The sequence below is a fragment of the Phyllobates terribilis genome, unplaced genomic scaffold (genome assembly GCF_046119375.1).
Source record: "Phyllobates terribilis strain yellow unplaced genomic scaffold, ASM4611937v1 Scaffold_11__3_contigs__length_659146591, whole genome shotgun sequence".
NCBI lineage: Eukaryota > Metazoa > Chordata > Amphibia > Anura > Dendrobatidae > Phyllobates > Phyllobates terribilis.
Window position 1 is genome coordinate 181983335 of NW_027362771.1, and position 12794 is coordinate 181996128.

General features: G+C 39.2%; 1 protein-coding gene across 2 annotated transcripts in view; it reads left to right on the forward strand.

Moving 5' to 3' along the window:
• Positions 1-12794, forward strand: part of SLC16A7 (solute carrier family 16 member 7) — a 181979-nt gene that overhangs the window by 149463 nt on the left and 19722 nt on the right. For both annotated transcript variants that reach the window (XM_073651861.1, XM_073651863.1), the window contains exons 3-4: positions 11132-11275; positions 11940-12743. In XM_073651861.1, coding sequence (XP_073507962.1) covers positions 11132-11275; positions 11940-12743 — 948 coding nt within the window. The remainder of the gene's footprint in view (positions 1-11131; positions 11276-11939; positions 12744-12794) is intronic.

Consider the following 12794-nt stretch of genomic DNA (forward strand, 5'->3'; position numbering starts at 1 on the left):
GTATATTTAAAAATCTGGCAGCGATCTAAATATGGGTCAATAAAGTACCCTCTCCTTTTTTGAATATCTTATGCAATACTTTGGCTTCAAAAAATACAGTATGGCTATGTGCCCACGATGCAGAAATGCTCAGGATTGTACATGCGTTTTCCTGCCAGGGACATGCGGAAGTGAAGCGTTCTTCACTTGCATTTCCGCATGCGGGTTGACAAGCGCTTTCCAAGCGATTTTAGCATCACTTGTAAAGTGCTTGTCAACTTGGTCACACTATATACAGTAAATCCATGCAAACGGCATGGATTTATATACTGTGACCGAAAGAATGGTAAAAAATAAAAAAATAAACATATACTTACCCTCTGATGGCCCCCGGAGTCTTGATTCCCTCCGTTCTCCCTTGCTGGCAGCGGTACACTGAAGGACTTGCTGACGTCAGCGTCGCGTGACCCGTCACATGACTATGACGTCAGCGCAGGTCCTTCAGTCCATCGCTAGCTGCCGGCATGAAACTACGAGTGCAGCGGGTAAATATAATCTTTATTTTTTATTTTATTCTTTTTTTCACAGTTTTTTCTATGGTACCCGGGTCCGGAGGAGAGTCTCCTCTCCTCTAGACCTGGGTACCATCCGCACATTAGAACGCGTGCATTCTGCATGTCTTTATCTAGTGAAGCGGAATGCACGCATTCTAATGCAAGTCAATGGCGGCGAAAACGCAGCAGTTCCGCAAAATAATTTCCGCAGCGGAAATTTCCGCAGCATGTGCATAGCACATGCGGATTATCATTGGGGAACATGGCAGGCCTTCTACCGTGCGTTTTTTAAGCGTTTCTGAAGCGTTTTTGCCGCTGCGGAAACCCTTAAAAAACGCATCGTGGGCACACAGCCTAAGTCTTTCTCAATCATGTTTGAGAAAGGCTCACTGTATTTTTGGGAGTCGAAAAGTTGCATATGAGTCAGCAATGTTGCCCAACTTGTTTTGGCATATTTAAAGTTCTATCTATTGTGTCTCTTCTATATTCATATATTGTATAGACATACCAAAACTCATATGGCTTTAAGATATAGGGGACAGGTAGAGGTGTGCTATTCTGCCATCTTTTACCTTGTGCTGTAAAATGTCTATTTGATTATCATTAGTGTTTCATCAGTGTTTCAGTTTTTACCATCAATAATTCATCAGTGATTTTCTCATGAAAACATAAATAAATGACAAAACGTCTCCTATTTGCAACAATGTTAAAAATGCAGAGCACACGGAATGCAATTGGCTGACAAAGTGTGCTGTCAGTCATTTTTCATTTACCTAAAGACTTTATGGGTAATTTTGATCCATGACTTGAACATGCAAATATCCACATAGACTATAATGGGAGTGTGTTCTGTCTGTAAAAAACACAGCTACAAAAAGTGCACGATTCACGTATGTCTGAATAAGATGTAAAGTAAGTATATTTATAATAATTTAGGCTGGTACGTTTTCACATTTCTTCACACATATTCAGAGGACTGCTTTTGTCTATGCAATTCTTCATTACCTTGCCTATTACCTAGAATAACATTGAAATGCAGCTGGTTCTGCTGTATAATAGTTTCATGGTCATCTTGTTTGTGTTCAGAGTTGGTTGGCATTTATTAATATTTTAATCTTTGCTAAAGATATATTCTGGGATGAGCCAGAACACCATATGGGCAAGCAGATGGTTTACTGTAATTTTCTATAATGACTTCTCAATATGAAATAAGCGATAAACATAATTATCATTCTTTTACATAGTTGTTGGATGACTTTTGTTTGTATATTTATTTCTGTGGAGAGAGAAATGAAGGCGGAAAGTATGTAAAGGTCACCAAAGTCAAATCATTAGTGCAATTTATAGCTAACTGCAGATTTCAAAGTGGTCCCTATAATTTGTTCTATTCCTAAAGGTGTGGGACTACAAACACTGGGGTGTGGGCAGGAAGCAATCATTTCTGTTATTGTGTTTGGTAAAATACTGATATTCTGTGCATGCAGCAACTTTCAAGGATACAAAAAACGAACAATAAACTTTAAGGTATCATTACACTATTCTGCTGATGTAAGGAGGATAGCAATGAGCGCCTAGGGGATATAATTGGTATAGTTCAGCTAATGGGTACTTAGCACGCTTGTTATTATTTCCTTCCATTCAGAGCCAGAAGATTCTTCATTTATTAAAATATTGAAATACTTTTTAAAATAAACAGTTAAATATCTTTCTTTTTAGGTAGGATAGAGGATTTATGGACAACTTATATAGAATTCAGTTAGAAGGACTTGTTTGTGGCAATACAGGAACTTTTACTGTACATACCAAACACAGTTATTAATATGCAATTATCATGTGATATTACTACATGTAACATGTTAACTTTTTACACTAGTGAATGATGCAAATGTGCTTTCTTTACTTTCACAAGAAAATGATTGTAATGTAAGTCTCTGCCGTATAATAATTTTTCTAAAGGCTATGTTCTTGAAGCAGTAAAAAAGTGGGTTCAAAGCGCCAATTTTCACTGAATTTTTCACTGAGTTTTTGATCTTTTTTTTGCAGCGTCTTTTGGTGCGGATTACGTGTGCTTTTTTCTGCAGTTCATGTTTATTAAAGTTAGTTTTATTCACTAAAAATGCTTCAAAAACGCCACGTAAAACACTGCTATGATTAAAAGACAGAAAAGTTCATAATGGTAATTGTCCCAACACAGAGGACACAATTGAACATGTTGGTGGGAGAACTAAAGGGAACAGAACCCCTGGAAGTAATAATCCAGGTAGAAAGGATAAAATGTAATCCATTTATAATGACATATACACAATGGAAATAATTAAGACATACCACAGAAGAGACCGCATAATCTCACAAAAGGTATACCACCACTATGGGAAGACTCATGGACAATTAGCAAACACAACTAGAGGAAGAAGAGGAGAAAAGTAGCGACATAAAGCCCATAAACATTTCTTGATATAAAAAATATATACCTTTATTAAACATATCTTAATTAAAAACCAATTCAATCGCATAAGGAGTATTTGACACCAATGGCCATGTACAGAGAAAAACAGACGTATCAAACATCCAACCCTTTTGGTATACCAATACAGTTGATGATTAAATTTACCTGCTCCAATCCATACTACCACTCAAGTATTCCCACCAGTCTAGGGCAGTTTGTAAACTATATATGATTAAATATGTTGTGTATAGAGTATATAGCTACCTTAAATACAGGGAGCCGGGAGCGTACCAACGGCTGGATGGTGTACATCCACCCAACGCGCGTTTCGGTGAACCTTTGTTAGGGGGCATATGGTAGTGTCAGTGTCATCCTTTTAAATGTCCCCAAACCAATCACCATGGGCACAAAACCGGATATCCATGTTCTAATCAATCTGTTTGAGGACCTTTGGTGACGCATACCGCATCATGACGGGTGGGGCGGCCCGCGGCGTTGGCATCACGTGGCACCCGCGTCACGATCAGCTGACCGCGGCGCAGGTCCTCACGATGAGATGCCGAAAGCTGGGGGATGCGCCGCAGGCATGGCTTGCATCCAGGCGCAGGGCCAGCCCCATCAATAAAGGTCCTTTCTGGCGTTTCTTGATAGTGACTTTCTACTAAATGATCACGTAGATTTTTAGATCTCATGATTGTTACAGTCGGAGTAGGAGATATAAATTTGGAGATCGTGGGGTCAGTCTGGAGAATGGGCCAAGTCCTAGCTAGATAAGATTTCATGCGGGAGAATTGAGCATGATAGTCGGTGATGAACCTCACTTTATTATTGTTTTTACTCTCCCGTTGGAAATAAGAATGGTATGCCATGAAAAATTGTGTTGAAGTAAAAAGTCAATAAGGATTTAATAGATACATTGGCAGCGAAGGTGAAATAGTCTTTCCCACCAAACACTCCATTGTGCGTTTCACGAAAGGTTTATCGGGGTACTGTAAAAAGCAGCTTTTAATTTACATAGAAAAATGTAGCAAAAAAAATGCTGCAAAAACGCTGCATGTGAACATTGCCTTGGTGATTTTATTGATAATCCGCAGCAAGAACCATCCAAAATCTGTGCTGCGTTGTACACTAAAATAAACAGCGTCCTTTTCATGCTATTATCTTTAGTGCGGGAGCAAACATCATGTGATTTTACAGCACACAGCAGAGAGTAGTGTAGCAGCAGAAGGACGCAACTTGGTTCAGTGTAACCGACCCAGCAGCATCGAGTTCAAGCAGACATTTTCTTCTGAAAGTGTATGTATGCTTTGATTGCACATTTTTTTTCTTTTTTAGTTTTTCTGTATGTTCTGTATATAATTTATGACAGGCCTTCACAACATACGGACAGCGGGCCGCATGTGGCCCACCAAATGGTTACTGTGGCCCGCGGAGCTGTCTGGGAAAAATCACTCCCACCTTCTTATATTCAAATGTATTTGTGTCTTTCTGACGCGAATATATTTGAACACTGCGGCGCCATAACTGGACAGAGGAGTGCTCATCAGCCCTGGCCTCGACATACAGCGGCGTGATGAGTTAAACACGCAGCTGACGTCATCTCAATGCTGCTGTCACAGGCGCTGGTGCCGCAGAGGCAGCAAGCAAGTCAGGCATCTGTAAATGCTACATGGAGGAGCTGAAGATGAAATGTCTATTAATTTTAGATGAAGGGGCTGGGGGGAAAGGAGGATTGGAGTTACTACTAATGCAAATTATAGGGGGGATTGTGAAAGGGGCCATAGTATAGTGAGGGGCAATGGGATGGGGTGACTTTATGCAGAGAGACACTGTGGGAGGGATATTCTGGCTCAGTGTTGGGGGCGTATATTATGGAGTGGGGCAATGTGTGTCTATGTGTGTGTGGGGAGATGGATGTTATGGAGAGGCTTAGTGTTAGGGGGAAATATTATGGAGCGGTTCAGTGTGGGGCCGTATATTATGAAGAGGCTCAGTGTGGGGGGATATTATGGAGAGGGGCACTGTGGGGGGATAATAATATAGAGAGGATCATTATAAGGAAGCAGTATGGAGAGGGGCAGTGTGGGGGGAATATTATGGAGAAGGGCTGCGTGGGAGGGTATTACAGAGAGGGGCAATGTGTAGGGTATATTATGCCGTGGGGCCATGGCACAAACAAAGACACTACCCACAGTCCCACCCCACAGGCCCACACCAATGCATGAACAACTTATTGCACCCAAATGTCTAATGATGATTAAAAAATAACTAGGCTGTGGATTTCTACACTGAAGGTACCTATTAAATCTGTAGAACAGCGCCTTTACGGCTAAATCTTTAGTTTAACATGCCTTTTCCTGATGACAGGTTCTCTTTAAAGTGCTTAAAAGGGGTTGGATACAGTTCTAGGAGACTTCAGTGGATTACACACGTTTTAAAGGTAATTGGAGGCTTTGTGGTATTTATGATTCATAGCAAATTGATTCACTCCAAATCAAATTTTTGGGAAAATGTATCAAACATGCTGAATTTAAATGTCAAAAGATTCAATCATCTCTAATATTGACATCACTGGTGGAACTAATAACAGCTGACCAATAAGAGTGCTGGGTTTCAGACCCCTACCAATCTAATAGATCATCAATATTATATGCCTGCCTAAACCCTATTAACATAACCAGTCCTTACAACCATTCTAATACATCCTTCAATTGTTCTGGAAAGATTCTAAACACAACAATTACAAAAATCTATATAAAAAAGAAATTAGGAGGATGTTTCTTCATTGTTACTGCTTTAGTTAAATTAATCATGAAATATGCATTTATCATAAGTAAATAGTTAAATTTTTCACTTGATCTTTATTAAGAAATGTCAGGATTTTCAAAGATTCTTCTTTTCAAAACACTAGTTCTAAACTTTTTCATTGCTTCAAGTTACTAAAGACTATATTACTGGTTTTATTGCAGCAATATATCATTTTATATGTCAGGTTACTCAGAACAAGTGTCATGGGTCACAGTGTTTGATACATTTTTATAATGATTTGACAGTTCGCTCAAGACTCCATCCTTGGAAAGGAAAGATGGAATAGAAAATGTTTTAGAAATAAACACATTTTCTAAATACACAGCAGTTTAGCACATTTCAGATGTCTCAGACTTGGGAATTGTAACTATGTCTATGTGACTATGAATGCATGTACAGCATACAAATATGCAGCTTAACAATCCTTTAAGATTTTATGGTGTAATGGTGTAACATAGGGTATGGCGGCTGAGGACAATGTATCATTGGGGGAGTGCGGCTCAGAGGGAATCATAAGCAGTTGATGGATTCCAGAAATGCAGATGAACTACCCTATAGAACTGTTTCTGTGCTACTCATTTGGGGCGGCTGCTCATGCCAGGAGTCTTTACTTAGAAATGAATGGGGAGTGGGGTGACCAGGGTCAGGAGTTAGCGTACATGTTCTAGATCCTGGCAATGTGAACTGCACATGTTTGGCCACCACTTCAAGACAACAATGATGACCAGTCCCCTCGTCAATGAGCTGTAAACAACAGATCACTGGGCATCAGAAAGCAGAAGAATGGAGACAGTTAGAAAAAGCAAGTTAATAGGCATAATTAAACAAAGCAAGTTTGCTATCTTCCTATAACTAGTTCATAACATGACAATAACCCTTTAAAATTTTGTAAACCGGGTATCTCTCCCTTTGGCCTGATTAAAAACCTCTGCCACAATTCTAATTTTCATTGTAAAGTTCAGCACAATTTACAAATGTTTGCAAGAGTGTTATTAGTATTATCTCATATGATAAAACGGATATTTTCTCTAGCATGGAAAGTGCAATTTTTCAATATTTTTTTATCTCACACCGAATTTTTAGGTACACAAATTGTACGAATGTTTATATTTACCTACAGACAGATGTCATACAGGACCAAACCTAGAATATAAACAATTCATATAGGACAAAGCCTAGAATAAAAACAATGAGTAGATATCTTGCATTAAATAAATAGTAGTAGTACATATAAATAATATTATTTATTATTTTATTTTACTCACTTACGTAGAGCCAATAATTCCACAGCACTTTGCAGACATTACCATCACTGTGCCCATTGAGACACACAATCTAAATTCCCTATTAGCATGTCTTTGAAGTCTAAGGGGAAACTTACGCAAACACAAACACAGGGAGAATATACATAATCCTTGAAGATGCTGTCCTTGGTGGGATTTAAAGCAGGACCTTAAAATAGATGGGAGCAGAGCAGGAACTGGATTTGACCATTTGCACCTAGCTAAAGCTAAATTGAGAAGATGAACAGCCCAAAAGAGAGTGGCCTGTCCCTTAATTGTACGAAATACAAAAACCAGAACAGAACCAAAGACCTGAACGAGCGCACCTTCTAGTGTAAGTGCAATGTGTAGGTGCACATTCACACTGTGGCCATTAACAAACAAAACCTAGAATAAAAAGAATTAGCAAATACCTTGCAGTAAATAAAAACAAATTAATAGTAGCAGTACATGTAAATAAAATAAGGTACTTAGTTGACACTATTTTGATTAAACGAGCATATAAAATGTCATATTTATACAGCCTATCCATGAAGCCAAGGTAAAGACAGCATGTTCGAATAAATACAAATTGCATTCCTCAGGATGTTTGCTAGGGATCCAAACTTACATGTAGGGTTAATTTCTGAATTTACTAGCTCCTGGACAACCACTCAGAGACTTTCTTCATAGCTCATTTTCATAAGTCCTTCATGAGCTTTTCTAGATGTATGTGTAAAGTCACCATAGGGGGTAGCCATGACTGAGCTGCTGTTTTATATCACCCTGGCACTTTACAGGGTCCTGGCAGGGTGTTGGTAAAGTGAGGGTCTTGCGCCCATGCAGGCCATCTTTAGCTGATGGTATTGGCTGGCCAGGACCATGAATTCCACAGATTAATAAAGGAGACTTTGTTCAATCATGGGGACTTTACTGAACTTGATGAGGGTTATGTACGTGGGATAGTGGGTATACAGTCTTAAGCACATTACGTTCACAATGAAAAGCATTTTCACACACATCATTTGCTTCCACTGCAGTCTACGCCAGGGCCTGTGAAGCACACTATTTTCCCCACTTCACCACAACCCAGCTTCTAGGCCACAGTCCTGATCAGTGAGTTTCTCTCTACTCGATCATTGTCCTATTACTATGAACACTCTGGATCTACCGCTCAGGACCAAAACTAGTCCCACGCTTTCAGTCCTCTTTAGGTCTGTTACCTTCAGCCCTAGCAAGCTCTTGGGTTTCTCATGGCATGTTGTCCTATCCAAGGACCCCTTTAAAGTGGAAGGCCACTCTGTCTCATCAGTAATTCTCTTCAAGATCTCACTATCCCTGTCCGTACACCTCTCTATGTTGTGGATCACCCTTCGGCAGCACTGCACACTTGTTACTTCTTCCGACTCTAACTCCTATCTGACTCTAACCAGGAAACACAGTCCTTTCCCTATCACAAAGTCCTTCCCTTGTGGGCTAGTCCCAACACTTAACTACTTCTAACCCTGCAGTCTGTTGCTGAGCAGAACTTCCTTACAGCACACATTATACACTAACAATAGTTATACTATACCTTAATCTATCACATCCTACATTACTATACATTATGCATATTACACTTTCAATGCTTATCACAATCTACACATCACACAGGAACATTTTATATTTCACATGACACAATATATATATATGATGCACAACACTATTGACACAATGAGATTGTTGTCTCCTGAGATAGGAACGCGACAGTCATTGTCTACATCTCCTAGATATGCATTAAGCCAGGTTTATACTTCTGATGTTAATGGTCTGAGTGATATCCAGGTGACTCGTTGGTCTCCTAATCTGAATTCAATAGTTTTATGGGCATAAATTCTGTTAAAGTAGAGTTCTGGTTAGGCTACCACTGGTTATAATTGGACCGATAATTTTGAATGTGTGAAACCAGCTTTAAAAGCATGTCATAACAGTCTATTGGTGATGTCATTTTTTGCTGTATTTGACATTTACTAGCTAGGCGAAGTCCAGTAGGACATTATGACTAATGGAAACCTATAAATACATTCTGTTTTTGGCTTACCCTGCGTACTAGATAAGAGGATCACTCTGGTAGGTTTGGATTCAGATATGCTGTGCTTGAAATATTTTCACAATTTATGTAACAAATGATTCTAAAGCTACTTCCCATTACATTATATTTTTTAACCACAGTATCATCCATTATCCATATGTAACTTTTTTCTTGTGTTCTAAAGGTATTATCCTGCTAATTGTATTCATAATATATCAGAAGCATTCATGATGTCATAGCTGTCAGGTTCCCACGATGTGTTTTTTAAGCGTTTCCGCAGCAGCAAAAATGCTGCAGAAACGCTTTAAAAACGCATGGTAGAAGGCCTGCCATGATCCCCAATGATAATCCGCATGTGCTGTGCACATGCTGCCGAAATTTCCGCTGCGGGTTATCATTGCGGAAAAAACGCAGCACTACCAATTATTTTGCGGAAGCGCTGCGTTTTTGCCGCCATTGACTTGCATTGGAACGCATGGATTACGCATCACTGCATCTGTAGATGCGGAATCCAAATGTTTCAATGTGCGGATGGTACCCGGGTGTGGAGGAGAGGAGACTCTCCTCCAGACCCGGGTACCATAGAACCTGTAAAAAAAATAATAAAATAAAAAATAAATATTATATTTACCTTCTGATGGCCCCCGGTGTGCTTGTCTTCGCTTGCCGGCAGATCGCGGTGGACTGAAGGACCTGCGCTGACGTCATTTAGTCATGTGACGGCAGGTCCTTCAATGTACCGCGAGCTGCCGGCAAGCCGAGACGCATTGGTTACAGACTCCGGGGGCCATCAGAAGGTAAGTATAGATTCATTTTTTTTTTTTTTTGACATTCTTTGGGGTCACACTATATAAATCCATGTCGTTTGCATGGATTTATATAGTGTGACCAAGTTGTCAAGCACTTTCCAAGTGATACTGAAATCGCTTGGAAAGCGCTTGTCAACCCGCATGCGGAAATGCATGTGAAGAACGATTCACATCCGCTTGTCCCTGGCAGGAAAAATGCATGTAAAATCCGCATGCGGTTTATCTGCCAGGGAGATGCAGAAATGCTCAGGAAAAAATCCTGAGCATTTCTGCATCGTGGGCACATAGCCTTAGTGTATTTGTTCCCCTCTTTCGTTCTTTGGTGAAGAGATCCATTAATCACTGCCTGCCATGTAACTGTGTTAACTTTGCCTTGTGAATCACTCCATTACTGTGCTGATAGAAATATTTCCAGAGTTTATACATTTTCTGTTTTCTAGATAAATTCCACTAGAAATAATCAAGAGACAATCCACATAAATATGTACCTTACTCAACTGAAACTGAAAAAGTGTTTGGGATTCCAAAATGAATTATTCATTAAATGTGTGTATATGTGCATGTAGTGTAGTGTGAGTATATTAATATACTCACTTACCACTGCTCTCTCTGGTGTCCAGTCTGGAGACTCTCCAGGTCACGCTGCGCTCTGTCTGACCTGGAAGCGACTTTTCCAATATAAGTCAATGGAGCATTAGAACGAGGCTCCTTAGGCTTTCATTGTAAAAGAGAAAGAGACTTCTGGCTCACGCGTAGAGCATAGAGTCAGGCAACTAGTCGCAATTGCGGTAACGTCACTGAGAACGGCGCTGGACACCGGAGAGAGCAACGGTAGGTGAGTACATTAATACACTCACACTACATTATATGCATATATACACATTTAAGTAATAGATAACTTGGTGGGAGTGCTTCTTTACTTTTGTTTTAACTTTTTAAATAATAAGCAATTTGATATTTTGCACATAAACTTTAATTCTTTTATTTTTTTGTGTTTTTGAATTGTTTTCTGAAAGGTAGAATATCTATTAACATATTGTATAGCAAATTGATTTTCTCAGTAGGACCCTGTTTATAATAGATTGGCATTTACTCTTCAAGGGGGTTATCTTAGTGTAACAAGCCTTTTTAATTATATATTTATTTATCTTTTTATAGATCAAATGCGGTGCATTAAAAACTCTTTATTATTTACATTACAGGTCCAATAAGTAGTATCATGGTTAACAAATACGGCAGCCGTCCAGTCGTAATAGCAGGAGGTTTGCTCTGCTCATTAGGAATGATTTCAGCATCGTTCTGCAACAGCGTGCTTCAACTGTACATTTGTATTGGTGTCATTGGTGGTAAGTAAGCAGAACCAATGTTTCATATATTATTCCTGTACTGAGAAACAGATTCCGATATAGCAGAGGAGGTATCATATACCATAGGACATCCATGCTCTTATAGTGGCTGTTGGGGTAGTGGTATTACTTTATGTATTTTATTTGCCTATATAGCGCCAATAATTTCTATAGTGCTTTACAGACATTATCGTCACTGTCCCCATTGAGGCTAACAATCTAAATACCCTTTAAGAATGTCTTTCAAGTGAGGGAGGAAACCGGAGAACCCGGAGGAAACCAACACAAACGGTTGTCCTTGGTAGGTTTTGAAATAAGGCGCCAGCGCTGCAAGTCTGCAGTGCCAACCACTGAGCCACCAAGCTGCCCACTTAACCACAGTAATCTTATTAAATTCCGTTAATTGGAAAGTTATCTATTGAAGGTGCATTTCATTATTGTCTTTCACTTTAAGAGACAACCACTTATGGTAAAATATGTTTCTATTTCAATTCTTAATATCTTAAAGCAGATATTTTACAAGCTAGAAATAAGCCATAACACAAGTCTGCTTCTGATCTGCAGAAATTGCTTGATGCCTTATACTTGCATGTCAACATTTTCTTTAACTTTGCTCTGATTAATACTTATTGATGTTACATTCAATGTTTTCTTCTCCATATAGGTTTTGGATTGGCATTTAATCTTCAACCTTCTTTAACAATTATCGGGAAGTATTTTTTTAAAAAGCGTCCTATTGCAAATGGACTTGCTATGGCAGGAAGCCCAGTGTTTCTAAGCACATTGGCTCCTCTTAATCAGTTTCTCTTCAATAAATTTGGATGGAGAGGAAGCTTTTTAATTTTAGGAGGTCTTCTATTAAACTGCTGCGTGGCTGGATCCCTCATGAGGCCCCTTGGACCAAAACCCATAAAGAAAGATGAGGAAAAAGCAGACCAGAAACCCATTGATAAAAAGACAGAGAAGTTAACAATATGCCAGAGCATTAACAAGTATTTAGACTTGTCACTTTTTAAGCACCGTGGTTTTCTCATTTACTTATCTGGGAATGTCATCATGTTCATAGGATTCTTTGCTCCAATTGTTTTCCTGGCCCCCTATGCTAAGCATATGGGCATTGACCAATATTCATCTGCATTTTTATTGTCTATCTTAGCTTTTGTAGACATGGTTGCAAGGCCTACCATGGGAATGGTTGCAAACTCCAAGTACATACGACCAAGGATACAATATTTTTTCAGTTTTGCCATTCTGTATAATGGAATTTGCCATATTTTGTGTCCTTTTGCAAATGATTACACTGGACTGGTCATATACTCAGTATTTTTTGGTTTTGCTTTTGGAATGGTAAGCAGTGTTTTATTTGAAACGCTGATGGACATTGTTGGAGCGACAAGATTCTCCAGTGCTGTTGGACTTGTGACCATTGTGGAATGTTGCCCAGTTCTAATTGGGCCTCCTTTGGGAGGTAAGATTTACACATAAGTCTAAAACATATACATTTGTTCCTTGACAGAAG